The 16,759-nt window shown below is 41.0% G+C and overlaps 3 protein-coding genes across 5 annotated transcripts; 2 read left to right on the top strand and 1 right to left on the bottom strand.

Annotated features, from left to right (window-relative positions):
* The first annotated feature begins 1,419 nt into the window (after positions 1-1,419).
* On the top strand, positions 1,420-6,152 carry tefb (TEF transcription factor, PAR bZIP family member b). Of its 2 annotated transcripts, none has more exons than XM_056753588.1 (4): positions 1,420-1,661; positions 3,212-3,529; positions 3,813-4,036; positions 4,210-6,152. In XM_056753588.1, exons 1-4 carry the CDS (start codon positions 1,550-1,552, stop codon positions 4,423-4,425), a joined length of 870 nt encoding a protein of 289 aa, XP_056609566.1. In that variant the 5' UTR covers positions 1,420-1,549; the 3' UTR covers positions 4,426-6,152. The 2 variants fall into 2 exon arrangements, with proteins under 2 accessions (XP_056609566.1, XP_056609567.1); XM_056753589.1 differs by having other exon boundaries at positions 1,421-1,661; positions 3,816-4,036.
* A 351-nt stretch (positions 6,153-6,503) lies between these two features.
* On the bottom strand, positions 6,504-11,156 carry LOC130426744 (protein Tob2). Of its 2 annotated transcripts, none has more exons than XM_056753661.1 (2): positions 10,927-11,156; positions 6,504-9,554 (listed from the first exon to the last, which is right to left on the bottom strand). In XM_056753661.1, the coding sequence occupies exon 2, from the start codon at positions 9,316-9,318 to the stop codon at positions 8,185-8,187; it is 1,134 nt and encodes a 377-aa protein (XP_056609639.1). In that variant the 5' UTR covers positions 9,319-9,554; positions 10,927-11,156; the 3' UTR covers positions 6,504-8,184. The 2 variants fall into 2 exon arrangements, with proteins under 2 accessions (XP_056609639.1, XP_056609640.1); XM_056753662.1 differs by having other exon boundaries at positions 6,504-9,550.
* A 760-nt stretch (positions 11,157-11,916) lies between these two features.
* polr3h (polymerase (RNA) III (DNA directed) polypeptide H) lies at positions 11,917-16,713 on the top strand. Its single transcript, XM_056753667.1, has 7 exons — positions 11,917-12,077; positions 12,193-12,358; positions 14,245-14,341; positions 14,977-15,063; positions 15,593-15,656; positions 15,840-16,074; positions 16,214-16,713. Exons 2-7 carry the CDS (start codon positions 12,248-12,250, stop codon positions 16,262-16,264), a joined length of 645 nt encoding a protein of 214 aa, XP_056609645.1. The 5' UTR covers positions 11,917-12,077; positions 12,193-12,247; the 3' UTR covers positions 16,265-16,713.
* Positions 16,714-16,759: the final 46 nt, after the last annotated feature.

Below are 16,759 nucleotides of genomic sequence, written 5' to 3'. Positions count from 1 at the left end.
TCCAGTCCTTATAAACTGTACTTTAAGCCAAGTTACCCTGTTAGTAAGAAAATGTATATATATTATTTTGTTTTGTGTCAATATGCATATCCTACATATATTACATGTATATATTTTAATCCTCAAGTTTTATTACAAATAACTCGTAAAATATTAGTGTAACTGCACTGGTATAGCTCAAATATATAAGACAGTAATCACATATATTTGTACTCATATTACTGTTATATCAATGTTTAACTCTTCTGACTGACTTTAAAACCGTTGAAGAAAAGTTTGATCATAAACTCTCGCGCTTTCTCTCGCTACTGCACTGTAACTGTATAACTGCATCTACTCATGTACTGCACTGTACCTTTAATAACCACATTAACTCATATACTGCACTGTAACTTTAATAGCTAATGTCTGTAATTAATGCACACTCAAGTCACTTGCACTATTGTATAGTCTATATTGTTATCTGTTCATAACCTCCTGTACATTAATGTTCACAGTATATAGCCTTCTGTCTATATTGTTCATAGTACATACCGACTGTCATATTTTCATAGTACATGCCCATCGTAAATTATTTTCCTAATATTGTATTCTGTATTTATTCACACTGTATATCTGCACTTGCTAATTGCACTTCTGGTTAGACCTAAACTACATTTCGTTACACTGTACTTGTATATGTGTAATGACAATAAAGTTGAATCTAATGAATCTAATCTAAAGAGGAGGCTGTGAGGAGACCGTCTTATTTTCTTCATTCATGACTTTTAACGGCTCGTTCTGATTATTTTTCCTCATAGTTTATATAAAACAATTCAATTAATTGAGAAATATGTCATTTTACAGTGTCATCTAATGTGTAATCTACAGTGTGCACTTACTGTGCTGCTTCATAAAAGCGATATGAGAGACTTCTTCCAGCGCGTTCACGACGTGCTCAGTGCACGCGCTGCACGTGCTGAAACACCTCCCACTCAGTGAGCGCGCACACGGCACGTTTGGAGACACGAGCTCACGGCTAGTGTGGAGAAATAGACCAAAATGAACATGTTCACACTTCTCAGATTTAATAAATTAGTTTGAAAGATACTTTCAATTAAAGAAACCGCACGGATCCACAATTATTACATTAGCACGTGTAACTCAAGGAGTATTTTTAATTGTAATAAAAGTATCATTCTGTTACATGTATAGTCAAAAGAGGGTGAATTGAGTATATTTCTCATGTTTGACGGTCTTAAAGACATTCAGAACTAGTTTTTGAACAAATTCTCGATCGACTTGTTCTGTTTAATTGTTGTAGGTCTGCGCGAATTATAGTGACAGTCGACCAATAAACGAGCGGCTCTGCCCTGACCTTTTAAATATTTATTTTTACTCCGTGAGACAACCAATCAGCACTCAATTTTCATTCAGGGGGCGTGACTCGCGAGTAGACTAGCACTAGTGTCGACGGTGTTGTTTTGTGTGTTTTCTCGCGTAGAAAAAGGAGCTTTAACGGGTTTTACGGACACGGCAGCAGTTTTTATCGATTAATATCTCAGCAGTGATGCCCGGACAGGAGTCAGTGAATGTGACCACAAGTCCGCAGAAGTCGTCTTTTGTTTTGAAGAAGATTATGAATATTCCTCCTCCAAACATACTGCAGGATCAAGACGACGGTAAACAAACCTTCTGTGTGCAAACACGATATCGAATAACAATCTGCGTCAGAACATGTTTAATAATGTATATGTTGTATCATTCACACGATCTTTATGAATGTTTATGCTTTAAACCTCCAATCTTGTGCGTGCGCGCGCGCTTGTGGTCATGCGCTGCATTCATTGGTCCTTTAAAGAACACAAAGTTCCCTTCCAGAACATACCGCGACGCAGCGGTAACAAGCCAACTCGACGCGTAAATACCGCGATACTAGACATCTGGCACCTTCGCAGTACTCAGAGGTACATAAATACTATGGTACTGCCATGTTACATGTCTACAAACATGGTCTTGTCGTTGTGCAATATTGAAAGATCTATTTTACCCTTCAGCTGCTTTGTGTGTCGACATATATTTTAGCTTATAGTCTGGTACACTGGTATTTTATGTATTGTGGTCCTACATTGGAAATGGCTTACATGCTCCATAGTACAGAGATGATAGTACTATAGTATGGTACAGTATATATATATATAAATAAATATTATTAAAATAATTTGTATTGGCACATTACTATACAAACATGCATTAACCATCACAGTAGTGTCCAATACTGGTGGTTTAGTTTTATTTCATGAAGTGCAATATTCACATACATTTGTGTAAATGTTATAAATGGAAGGAATGTAACATCAACATCAACTGCTTTTTGCGACATTCAAAAAGACAAATGAAGACTTGGAAAAAAGTGCCATACTTGTTTAATAAACAATCATTAAATATCCCATAGATGTAGAAATGAACCGTGTCATATCCTGTCCACTTTTCTTTATCCTCTAATCATAACTTTTGCTTTGAGGTATGAGGTGTGAGATACACTTTTAAAGACAAAGGTGCTTCACAAGTAGGGCTGCTTGATCATGTGAAAAACATAATCGTGATATTTTGGCCAATATCGAGATCACGGTAATATAACACGATTACTCGCCAACTTTTGAAATAAATTAGAAAGAAAACTTGGCTTTACAACTGTAAAATCAACAGAAAAATAAACGTAAAGAAATAGCACAGCTGAACCACTATTAAGGGACGGTGTGCACTGTGGATTTAAACCCACGAAAACAGAGGATCTTTGTGAAATGCAATGCGGCACAATAATCCAATTACCTCAATTATTTAGATTTGTAATTGTTGAAGGCCAAAAGTGACGATTACGATTAATTTTCGATTAATTGTACAGCACTAGCCAATAGGTTCTTCTATGGCAAAAACTTTTTTGTCTAAATGGTTTCACAAAAGGTTCTTAGTGGTGAAAAAAAGTTCTTCAGATCATGAAAAGGAAAGAAAGAGATGGTTCTTTAAGGGACTGAGTGGTTCTTTGTGGAACCAGAAAGGGTTCTTCTATGGCATATCTGTGAAGAACATCTTAAGCACCTTTTGAGAAAAAATTAAGGTAATTTTGCTTTTGCAGTAATATTGATAACATTGTAACATACCTATAAATCAACCTTTATTGTTTAATTTAGATCTTTAACGTTTGACTGAACGATGGTTTCGTCTCTTCCAGACATTGAGAAGGAGAAACAGGGTTCAGTGGATGGGGTGTCCGGTGGCACAGGTGGAGTCTCCGCCTCTCTCACCCCCACCATCTGGGACAAGACCATCCCGTACGACGGTGAGACCTTCCACCTGGAGTACATGGACCTGGACGAGTTCCTGCTGGAGAACGGGATTCCCGTCACGCTGGAGGAGGAGCTGAGCAAGGGTCAGGGGGCGGAGTCACCCACGGCCGTCCCACAGATCCCTGAGGAGAACGATGAGGACGAGCAGGAGTCGTCTTCCGTCGGTGATGAAAAAGAGCAAGAGGTGATGGAGACCGCAGAGGGTGAGAGAAACCTTTTGTTTTCTTGCAGTATGTTATGATGTTAAAACACTTAATGTAATTAATAACGCTTTAATACCCAAATGTATAAGCCTGAAAAACTTGTTAGACCTGATCAGATCATTTTGTTACTCAAAACATTGTTCATGTTTTCAACTTTCATGTGGAGCCACAAACAGAAAGTGATGTTTACATGACACCGTCACTTGTGATGTTTAAACAGTCCACACACCATTTGCTGTCCAAACATGATGTTCGCCCTCATAAAACGCTTCTCTGTCACCAGCAGACACCAATGATGATTCAGGTCATGTGTCACCTGCTTCCGTTGAGCCGGACGAGATCGAGGTGAACGTCCCCTTCCAGCCGGACCCCACAGATCTGGTTCTGTCCAGCATTCCAGGAGGAGAACTCTTTAACCCCCGCAAACACCGCTTCTCAGAGGATGACCTCAAACCTCAACCCATGATCAAAAAAGCCCGGAAAGTGCTCGTCCCCGAAGAGGCAAAGGTGACGGCTCATATAAACCTACCTTCTGTTCTTTTGTGATGGATATCTCATTTATATGCTTTTTAATCATGTGTTAAAATGGATGTAAGTATAGATTTGTGTGCTGTTGCTTCTCAAACTGGCCGTTTCACGTTTGTCCTAAAACAGATTTTGATGTCAATCTCTTGTCACAGGATGATAAGTATTGGTCACGCAGGAATAAGAACAACACGGCGGCGAAACGCTCGCGGGACGCTCGGCGACTGAAAGAGAACCAGATCGCCGTCCGTGCCGCGTTCCTGGAGCGGGAAAACGCGGCACTGCGACGGGAAGTGGCCGAGCTGCGCAAAGACTGCGGCCGCTCCAAGAAGATTGTGTCGCTGTGTGAGGCCAAATACGGAGCGCTGTAAGAGACAAACTTCATCAAGAGAACCGTTTTCCCCAGTGATTCGCACACTTCCTGCCGCTGGGGATTCTGGGTAATTCAATTGTGTGACGGGGTGGATGAGTGAAGATCAGGAGAGTTTCTGGACTCTGAGGCTCTAACAGATCGAGTGGATCTGAATCACACAATATATAAAACATTGTGAACTTTACCCTTCTGACATCCCTCGTGTGTCATTCCACCCCGGCGGGCGCGTCTGACCGTCGTCGTTCACCTCGACGAGTGATGAAAGCAGCGAGTTTTGTTCTTCGTTCGGTAACAGATGAAGACAGATAAGACTCTTAGTTTCATTGCACTAAAGTTTGTTTCCTCCTCTCGTTTCTACTCAATGTTTCAGTACACAATTTTGGTTTTACCTCTTGGGTAACTTTGGTGTGTTAAAAGGCGCATGACTTGTTATATTAAGCAATTGTTTAGGTTTTTGTTTATAATGAAAAGTAATAATCCTCTGGAATAATGGTGGAGGTCAGACGCTGGTGTCTGATGATGTCATGAGGGTCTCTGTAGATGATAACAGAGGTGTAGTCCTGACGCCCGCCCGCTCTATCTGACCCAAGACACAGAAGATGATCAGCACTGTATATACACACATCTGTCCACTTCGCATTTACACATGTCATTGTTGTTAATATTGTGGTGATTTTTGATTTACGGTGACTGTTTATGTATGATTTAAACACAAGTGTGTGTGCAGGGATTTTAACTGGGAGTCTGATCATAAACTGGACTTGTTTAGTTTAGTTTTCAGAACTCAATCCAGGGCAATAACATGTCGAACATCTTTTAGCTTTTTATCATGTTTGTGTTTTTACAGAAGTTTGGCAGCTCGGCACTGCTGTGTCAATGAGAAACACATCATTAATGGGTCTCATCTCGTTTATAAAACACCAGCAGTTTATTTAGAGATGTGTTTTGCTTGGGTTTCGTGAATGAGGCTTGATGTGCGAAACTGCACAATAACATGTGGATTGGATGCGTTTGTACATTTCTTGATATAAGTATATAAATATATATATAGAGAGAGAGAGAAATACTATTACTCATGCAAATAAAACAAATCTGCGATTTTCAGAATATGTTTAAAATTAGCAAAACGTTGTAATGGGCTTCCAGTTTTTCAACTAAAGATTCGAGCTTCTCCCTAAATAAACAAATTACTTTGTATTCTTAGGGCTTGTGTTTTACAATATTATTGTATGTAATTCTAAGGATTGTTTTTGTAAATTAACGCACATTTAATATGTAGTGACTGCCGAGTGGTTCTGCATGCTGATGTCATGGTGACGTGTGCAGTGGGCGTGTCCTCTTCTACATGTAGCGCTAAAAGACTGTTGCGATCTTCTGTGTTTTTAATGTGTCCTGCTCAGTTTTCATTTCTTCTACAAACCAAACCCATATGTCTACTGTCAATTCACTAAGGTCAATGTTTGTGATATACAATAGATCTTGATATTTTTTAAATGATCTGCCAATATATCTGGGTTATCTTGGGCTGCAGACTCTGTTATCAAACTGAAATGTAGCAATCTTGTGTTTCATATAAATGACGTTTTGAACAGTAACTATTTATTTTCTATGTGCTGTTTTGATAATAAGTCGTCTTCCCATCAGAGGTGAGTCTGTGTCATCTGATGACTGTATCATGAATATTAAAGAGAAAACAGGCATTGACCTTGTTGAGGTCACAATTAACCTGCTCTGTGATTGGCTCTTGCTGGTGACATCATGGGTTACCCAGAGACATCTATAAAGCACACATGTGCACACAAGCATCATCACAAAGATTGTTCCCCATATTAATACACATATACATGTTGTATGAAGACAAAAAGCACATGTAAACATTCAATCAATGTCCTCTGAACACACACACACACGTGTGTCATTCTCTGCATCTGCTTTGTGTGTCTCTCCATTGTTTGAGTTCATTATTATTCTGCGTGTGTGTGGGGGGGGGGGGGGGGGGGGTGAGTACGTAAAAACCAGCTGAACACTGAAAAGCATCCTTACATAACATCTGAGATCTGACACTGAACTCCAGAATAAAATGGTTTCATCTTTGAATTTTATTTTATTTGGAACTCACAAAATAAATAAATGAACTCACATTTTGTTTATCTTTGTCACACTTCAACTCTAGACCTGTAAACTTCACTTGTTGTTGGCTCTTTACGTGCTCATTTGCAAGCATCTGCTAAATGAATGCATACAAATTGAAACTATAACCGTCCAACATTCTGGGAAAAAAAAAGAAAGAAATCAGGAAGAAATAAGAAAAGATCATACACTGTTAAACATTTTATTTATCATTTCATCTTGCATATATAGTTATATTCATAGAGTTATCTCTGAAAAAATAACTTCAGCACGTAAGAAACTAAAGAAAAGATCTCAAACATAAGAAATATATACGGATTTGTGTCATTATAGTATATATCTCTTCATTTGTTTTACAAATGCTGTTCTGAAAAAACAGGAAAATATAGAAAACTCGTAAATAAATTACAAAGAAATGTAAAAATACACCAGATAGAGAAATCTGAATCCCACCCTACCCGAAATGAAACCAACAGATACACTTATCAAGTTGACGTTCACAGTTCAATGTTGGACATCACATGCGGTCTCATTTCATTACAATCTCTAAACTACAGCACATTATCATATAGTTCACACACACATGGCCATTAAAGGGGGATTTAAAGACCTTCAGCATCCAGCGTCTTGTGTTTTTTAGCGAGGTGTTTTAAAAGGCCGGTGTGGATAAAGTGCAGCACGACCGTCTGTGACTGATGTCTTGCAGAAAGCCAGCCATCATCTCTGTGCCCTGAAGAGCATCTACAACCACCTGACAAAACAGTCAAAATGAGGTCACATTCATAGTCCTGAAACTGTGAAAAACAAATACAACAGTGTGCAAACATCCATATAAAATCTCTTCTGTATCAACGTCGACAAACTCGGAATTATATACAAAAACACCCAACAACGTAATAATACAAAGCGAGTGCCCGTAACATCACCGTCCCTCATGTACCACTTATCAAAAGTCACATCGGGTCTCCGCCTGGACGCCTGAATCTCTTCACTCTTTTAAGAGACACAAACACTCATGTCCTCCATCCTCTGAAGGTCAAACAGGATGCGGATAACTATCAAGTGCACTAAAAACAGCCTTCGAGATATGTCTGCATTAACAGCTGGCTGGTTTCTGCAAAATCGGCCTTGTGTATTTAAACTGTAGGCGGTCTATAAATATAAAGTGCATTTAAAGCTCAACTGAACAGCACACAAACACAAGACGTGAGCTCACCGCGAGACATTCGCTGGCACAGTGAACGGATCATAAATTCCCTTTAAATACGACCACGGAGAAGACGGACTTTCCGGAAATCATCTTTAGCGCCTATCCAAAATCCAAATTAGCATCAAGCATTCCTTCAAAAGATTATTAGCTTCCTGAATCAACACTAAAATAATGAGCGTCTGTAAACTAAACAGATTACGGACAAACATTTGGCCAATAAAGACCCCGACAATCACGTGATTGAATGCAGAAAACAACGAAGACAAAGAAATGAGTGCTGGTCAACATGAAACTAATAGCAAATGGGGGAAAAGTAACACCCACAAGAAACACTCAAGTCATAATACTTTCACTTCTCTTGGTAGTGTAACAATGATTGATGGGAAATATTTCAGCATTAGAAACTCTGGGACAGTCTCAGTTGGCCAACACCACGGGCTGGAACGCCTGGCCTGAATACTGCAGGTTGTATCCGCCAAGCCCCTCCACAAACGGAGCTTTATCAATGAAGGATATTCCACCATTGGCACCGATGATTCCCAAGGGCTGACCGGGTGGTGGGCTGGAGAACGGGTCGAAAGAGATGTGGGGGGGCAGAGTGTGGAACGAAGCCATAGGCGGCGCTTCAGTATCAAAGTAGACCGGTCTCTGAGACGCCGGAAACACAAACTCTTTGGCATTGGGGGACAGTTGGCTGGAGACGGGAGGCGTCAGGGAGCGCATGGAGAGCGATATAGGTCTGTGATTCATCAGACCAGGCGGAGAAACAGTTCCGGGCGAGCGTGTTGTCACCCTCTGCGTCTGGAGAACGCCGGGCGTTCCGCAGTTTCCGCTCTTCCTCATCTTCGTGGAGCCGAATTTGGTTGCAGCGAAGCTGGCGGTGGTAAAGGTGATGGGCTGAGGGGTGGAGTGTGGGTACACGAGGCCTGCGATGGGTGGAGATGGGGAGGACGTGTTGGAAGAATGGGCACTGGGGTTGGTGGGGGTGCTGGAGGCGGTGTAACCGAACAGCCCCGGACAGGACGAGGTAGAAAGAGGAGTGGGAGAGCTGGAAAGAGACCGGAGCAAGCAGGGCGACGTCCGGCCTCCGATGGGCACAAACACCTGAGCCTCTGGGTTGAAGCCCAGACTTTTTACATCCTCCAACCCTACTTTGCTTTTGAGCACACTCGCATCCGAACTTTGACCCCCCACAGCTGGTGGATCCTCCATGTAGAGAATGTTCACGGCACCCTTCTCTCCAATCTGGTAGGAAACTTCGTACGGGTCGATCCAAATGCTTAGCTCGGGAGGAACATTAGCATGGACTTCCATCGTGTCCAGACCACTCCTCTTGGCCGCAAGTTCCACCAGCGGGTCAGACGGGACACCCAGGTGAAGACAGCGGAAGGCAGAGCCGCGTAAAGGCGCTTCAGGGTACCAGTGCCCTTCGAAACGGGAGACAAGGATTCGCTCCAACTCCTCGCCAAACAGGTCCGCCCTCCGGCGTGGGAGCTTATTGTACAAGTAAGACACGATGAAGTTCAAGGCGACCTTCACCTCCAGATGCATGACTGTGTCAGTAATTGAAGTTCCTGTGAAACACCTTATGGCAGTCTCAACATTTCTTGCGAAAGTCCTGCGTCTCAGCCTTGGGTTTTACTTTAAAAGGGCTTCCGATTTTGGTGCATTGATCAAAAAATATTTAAAAAGAAAACAGACCATTTGATGTTAAAAAAATGAATCTTGACCCCATGAATGCTTGCAGCGTGTAAATGGCTCTCAAAGTTCCAGTTTCTTCAAACTTCCTTGAAAAAAAACACAATAAAAGGACATGTAAGCAAGTGATCTTTATGAAATCCCTCATCAGTTCAGCTCACTGACATAACATGAGTTAATGTATAAGGTCACTCGGTTAACGAAAATAACAGTGTCAGGATGAATGTGTTTGAACAAACTGATACACTTTATAAATCGTCTAACTTTAGAATAGCTAGAAATCACATTTACTCCAATAATGGAGTAAACCATGATGTCATATCAGCGAGTGTGATGATTGACGTGACACCTCTTCACAATACTGATCTTCCACATGATTGAACTTTCATGAGGTTATTTCTCTCTACACACACAGTGATCATACGAGGACCATCACTCATGAGGAATGCCAGAGAAAGCAAAAAACAAAACAAAACCAACAATATTATTTATATTCAACAGCTTTGTACAGAAATATGAACCTTAAGACTCTGTGCGGCTGTGGCACGTCCATTTTCACGCATTTGCTTGGTTAGTTGCCATTGGAAATGCTAAAGGTTATAAACTAAAGGCTATAAACATTCAATGTCACTCAATGTCACACATACATCACATGTCATGGTCATGAGTTTAATATGATATTATATAAATAGAATATCATCACATCCAAAAACACATTACCACTTTTAATAACTTTAACGACATCAACGTCCCTATAGAGTTTAGTTCAATACAGAACTCATAATTAACATTTACTTTTTTAATGTAGAAATTAGACGTACTGGAAGAGTTCACACACTGTTAAACACATTTGCATGGCCCCTGGCAAAGCGCCAATGAAATGTACCCATTTTGTATTTTTGCGGATGTCTCCATTTATAAAAACAACAATAAAAATACAGTAAATGAAGATATTTTTTCTAAATTGTAGTGTGAAAGTGTGGGTTATGGTTAGGTTCTTGTGTTTTTATAACGAACGTTAACTGTGTATAAAAACAAGAGTCTATGGGAAAGTCCGAATTCTATTGATAATGTAAAAGCGTGTATGCGTGCGCGTGCGCGTGTCAATCACGAGCACTTGGAGAAAATGCTCCGCATGTAAACGCACTGATACAGATGATGTTTATCTGACATTCATACGTTAAGCAGATAAACGACTATCTGTATACAGCACGCGCACGCGCACGCACAGAGACAGACTACAACGTCAGAGGCAAACACAAACACACGCGCACGAGTGCAGACGAATGAATCACATCGTTTAGATGATCATAACCGATCTCACTTTTTTCATCACTCATTCAAAATAACAACAAACATTATAACTGTGCCCATGCAACACGACAATATTCAGAGCAAAGCAATCCATAACTATTTATCTTACATGTACTCAATTTATTATATAAGAAATAAAACACTTACCTAGTCAACCCTGCGTTCTCATCACGCGCCTGTTATTTCCATTAATCCGTTTAATGCTTTTAAAGCATCGCAACGTTCGCGTGCTCGCGTCGACTAAGAAACATTCACTGAGATCTGCGGCGTCCGACTAAAACGCACTTTTAATTTTGATATTATTTTGTGTTAAACTGATGGCGTGACATGTCCTGAGCGTGCACGCGCCCGTGTAAACTTCACTGTTTAACGGTCTCGAGCATTTATACGCAGCTGTGCTGGCGGCCGGAACTACTTTCTGCGCGCAATAATTCAACAACTCTGCGTGTACAAACGTCACGAACTCTGTAAAAAAAATCTATCATTGTCATTTAATCACTAAACTATTATAACATGTGTTTGATGTAGTAAACTATAAAATGTTGACTCAGAATTCATGTGGATTTTACATTTTGTATACATCCCAGTTTAAACAACGCGACTTTTATTAACACATCTATAAACTACCTCTAACTAATAAAGTATCTAATTGTTGGCGAATTAATTTTTCCATACGTGTGGTTGTGCTGCGGAAGGCTAAAAATAAAAGGTGCTATGGCAACAGAACCTCCATTGGCTGAGCATTTAACAACTGCAGTGTCCACGCGGTAGGGGGCGCAGTGACGTATTGATTGTCAGATATTCCCAACTGCATGCTGGGAGATTGAGTGTCTAGTGACAGCCGTTCGGTGAAACGTTGGCGATATTATGTTATATCTACGATATTTAATATGTGAGATCTGTCATGTTACCCATATTTGTCAAACAACAATACACGCCGTCTTATCATAAAATGAAATGTAGAAAAAAGTCAATTTAATTTGAATATATAAAGTAAAGGGCATATTGGGGTTTTCCACGATTTATTTTATTACTATTATTATAATTGCAGTCATGCAGTTGAAAAAGACGCGTAATACAATTTAACTTTGTTATTTTAGAATATCAGGAAGTGAGTGTGACGTCAGGCCCGTAAAGCGTCAGCTGCCGTCGTGATTCGGCGCACGTGTAGCTGTTGTCATTCTGTGAGATCAGATCATGCATTTGAGTGATTGTAGTTTATGGGTGTGAAAGTGAAAGAGCGGAATAACACACATGTACTCTCCCACACGGGCTGCCGAAGTGAATACAGTATAAAGGTAATTTAATTAAGTTTATCAGTTTATCATGATCCATACATCAGTAACATCAGTGTTCATTGATCAGTCGCGTTTGTGATGTTTAAGAAGCTCTGTCCTGTGTTGTGTCCTTCAGCTGATCGCGGGTCAGCTCTTCTCTGTGTGTGATCGGTTCTGGGCGGGTTGAGAGGATGTTTGTTGTGGTCGAGATGGTGGACACGGTCCGGATCCCACCGTGGAGTTTCCACAGAGAGTTGAATGAAGCCATCGCTGAAGAACTCAACAAGAAACTGGCCAACAAGGTACATTAACAAAAACACACACTCTTCATCAGGGCCAGATTAACACTTACCCTGGGCAACAATATTCAAATTCCCCATCATCACCCCCCCCCCCCAGGATCACCATAATCTGGCAAAATACAGAATAAATTACAGTAATACAGTAAACATAGTCAATATTACAATAACTAACTGTCATCAAGTGCATTTTGATGTACAGATGTGCAAATGCTCATAGAACTACAAATGCACCACTGTGTTCTCTTGTTAGGCCTCTCATTTATGATGTTATGAAAAAAAAAATGCACCGGCAACTGTATAATATGGCAAAAATGAAGGAAGTGTCCTCCATTGACACAAATAAATAAATAAGCAACCACTTTCAAAGAATCCAGTATTTATTTAACAACACCTACTCCCAGCACAAATGTATTGAATTGATGGAGCCATTCACAGAGGACGTCCACAGACAAGAAAAAACATCCATCATCTCATAGAATCAAGAAGCATTTTGGTCCTCAACTCACTTTAAACAGAAATCACCTGTCACCTCAGAATTCAACAGGACAATCACATTATAGGACAATATACACATTTTGAAATCTGCTGTTTTCTCTCAACAACAATAAACAATTTACAGCATTTTCATGGATCCCATACTGCTCCTAAATTTTTCTTAAAACAGCAAACAGTCTGTCACATCACAGTTCAACACGACAGGCAAGGGTTAAACGTGTCAGTGCAAGATAAACATTTGGAAATCTGTAAATTTCTCAATTAGACAAGACAAAAAGAAATGCTGAATAAAATACACAATTTTAATGGGGAAGAGCGTGTTTAAATATGAAATGCTTGATTTCATTTGGCAAACACATCTCACACTGGCATTTTTCTGGACTTTGAATGTGCAAACTGGTGTAAGAGAGAAAGTTTAGAGAGCCGTGTCTGTGGTACAGGGGCTGCTCGCAAATACGACGAGCGGTTCAGATGGCGGTGAGACTCGAGACCCATCACAGCAGAATCCGGGCCGTCGGTTGAAGATGCTGCGTAGGGCTCTTCGCTCTCGGGTCTGTGAACATTAGCTAGCGCCGGCAGTGAAGAAATGTCCTGGCTAGCAGAGCTGTCCTCGTTGACGGATGCTGCCTCAGCAGAACAGTCGCTTACGTTTACTAGTATGAAGAAATATTCCCAATTTTCGGTGTATATTTTACAATTTCTGCATTCCTGATGTCCTTCTGCTTATTTAATTTCCACTTAGCTTCTCCCTGTTTGCATTTTTTGAGTTGTGTTTTGTAGCATCGCTTGCCGTCACACGACCGGCTCAGTGCACGTTGATTAGCGTCACCGCCCTGGGTCCTTTAGAGGTTGTGGGCCCCTGGGCAATTGCCCAGTTGCCCATATGGTTAATCCGGCCTTGCTCGTCATGCAAATACACACCACACGTACATGTGTAGACCATACAGGGGAAGACATCTGCAGAAGACCTGGAGATCTGCAAAACATCTCAACTCAACTCAACTTTATTTATATAGCGCTTTTTACAATTTTCATTGTTACAAAGCAGCTGTACATGAGACACATTTAATACAAGTATGAATTCTAAAGCAGCCCCCCCGGCCAGGCAGATAGTGCAAAACAATATGCAAACGGTGGTGAGGAACCCAAAACTCCCATCGAGAAAAAAAACCTCAGGGGAACCCAGGCCCAACATCTGCTTAACATCGTAGAAAGAGCAGTTGTTTTAGTTACATTCTAAATCATAAACATCTCAGAGATGTACATCTGACAGCAGACGTCTCCGAGACGTATTCCTATTAGAGCAAATTTATGTATTGTGTGTGAGATGGAGTGTGCTATCAGGGCCGTGCTGTGTCTTTTCTATAATGTTGCCTTGTGTACTTTTGCAGGTTGTGTATAAAGTGGGTTTGTGTATCTGTCTGTATGACATCACTAAACTGGACGATTCTTATATCTTTCCGGGGGACGGAGCGTCACACACTAAAGGTACTAAACTCTGTGTTTATACTCTGATGATATTCACCTTATTTGACATTCTCAAACCTCTCTCTCATTCTGTCTCTCTCTTCACTCTCTCTCTCTCTCTCTCTCTCTCTCTCTCTCTCTCTCTCTCTTCACCCTCTCTCTCTCTCGCTCTCTCTGTCTCTCTCTCTCTCTCTCTCTCTCTCTCTCTCTCTCTCTCTCTCTCTCTCTCTCTCTCTCTCTCTCTCTCTCTCTCTCTCTCTCTCTCTCTCTCTCTTCAACCTCTCTCTCTCTCTCTCTCTCTCTCTCTCTTCACCCTCTCTCTCGCTCTCTCTGTCTCTCTCTCTCTCTCTCTCTCTCTCTCTCTTCAACCTCTCTCTCGCTCTCTCTCTCACTCTCTCTCTCTCTCTTCACCCTCTTGCTCTCTCTGTCTCTCTCGCTCTCTCTCACTCTCTCTCTCTCTTCACCCTCTTGCTCTCTCTGTCTCTCTCTCTCTCTCTCTCTCTCTCTCTCTTCAACCTCTCTCTCTCTCTCTCTCTCTCTTCACCCTCTTGCTCTCTCTGTCTCTCTCTCTCTCTTCACCCTCTTGCTCTCTCTCTCTCTCTCTCTCTCTCTCTCTCTCTCTGTCTCTCTCTCTCTCTCTCTCTCTCTCTGTCCAGTCCATTTCAGATATGTGGTGTTTCATCCATTCCTTGACGAGATTCTGGTGGGCAAGATAAAGGGCTGTAGTGCTGAGGGGGTTCACGGTGAGACACTCAACATCTCTCTTAAAGGGAAACGTCACCCACAAATATGACTCTGTTCTGATGAACACAGAAAAGACATTTGAAAGAATGCTTATAACCAGATAGATTTTGCCCCCCATTAATTGCCTCCCCCCAAAGGTAGTGAAAAGTGGCCTGTTTCCTGTCCTACATTCTTCAAAATATCTTCTTTTGTGTTCAACAGAACAAAGTAATTTATCCTACTATGTGAGTCAATTGGTGGAAAAATCTGTTTGGTTATAAAAATTCTTCCAAATATCTCTCTCTGCGTTCATCACAACAAAGACGTTTATACAGATTATGAACAACTCGAAAGTGAGTAAATGATGACAGAATTTTCATTTTTGGGTGAAGTATCACTTTAGTTTATAAAAAAACATGCTGATGTTGGTTTTGCATGTATACTGAAGTATTAATCCAGTATGTGTTCAATCTGTGTAGCAATAAAAATGTCTTTAGACAGAGACGCATGTTAACTGTAAATACATCTCTGTGCGTTTTGCTTCCGCAGTCACACTTGGATTTTTTGACGACATCATAATCCCGCCAGAGTCGCTACAGCAACCGGCCAAATTGTATCCTGAATGATCCTCTACATTATCTGCTCCTGAAAACCTCATTATGACGACACGCATATGTTTAGTTTATTTAAAAACCGTGCTGCAGATGTTATAGAGAAACCATAATGAGTATTACGCTGGGATCACTCATAAAAATGTAGCTACCCAGCATGCTTTGTTCCTTCACTGTTGCCGCAGCGACGAGGCGGAGCAGGTGTGGATGTGGGAGTATGAGACGGATGAGGGCGCTCATGATCTCTACATGGACCAGGGAGAGGAGATTCGCTTTCGGGTGGTGGACGAGGTCTTTATCGACACGTCGCCCACTGGTCCCAGTACAGAGAAGGAACCCACCAGTGCAGCCGGCAGCACAGCGCCACCTGCTGGAACAGACGACAGCACACCGCAGAAAGAGTCTCCGTATACTCTCATAGTAAGAGAGACAATAAAATACATCACCTCTCATCCAGACGGGTCATTTGTAACTCAGAAACACTTTTACACTTTTGTAATGCCAAATAATTATTAGCAGAATGTGGTTTTAAATCATTCGAGATCTGTCTGTCCCGCAGGGTTCTGTCAGTGAACCGGGTCTGGGTCTCTTGTCCTGGTGGAATGGTTAACATCTCAGTTTCCATAGCAACAGACTCCTGAGCTTTACATCCTGATGAACGGAGCTGACTGACAGCTGCACGGACCAATCGGAGAGCAGAGGCTGCTCACCGATACGAAACACAACAAACTGTTATTTACAATCATTTAAAGATAATTACAAAGTTGTGATGTTGGTCTCGTTTTAGTGTTTGTGAGGATAACCGGTTTGTTGAGTTCGTTGTCAGAGAAATTCATTTCATTTTCAAAAGATGTGTTTTGTTTGTTTGGGTTTCTTACCCGATTTTGCAACATTAAAAAGTATTTGAAGTGATTCAGCTGTTTTTACTCTATGTAAGACATGACATTCGTAGTAAAACTATGATTATACTGTTTTAAGTTTATTTACGACATTGTAATATAAGTTATACAAACTCGAAATAGTTTTTTTTAATGTAAGAATAAAGATATATTGTTTTGATTTTTGAGTCTGTTTAGGTCTTTAAGGTTTGGTGCGAATGATGCAT

Source organism: Triplophysa dalaica, chromosome 7 (genome assembly GCF_015846415.1).
Source record: "Triplophysa dalaica isolate WHDGS20190420 chromosome 7, ASM1584641v1, whole genome shotgun sequence".
Classification (NCBI taxonomy): Eukaryota; Metazoa; Chordata; class Actinopteri; order Cypriniformes; family Nemacheilidae; genus Triplophysa; species Triplophysa dalaica.
The sequence above is the reverse complement of the archived record's forward strand: the minus strand, read 5'-3'. Positions and strand labels throughout refer to the sequence as shown.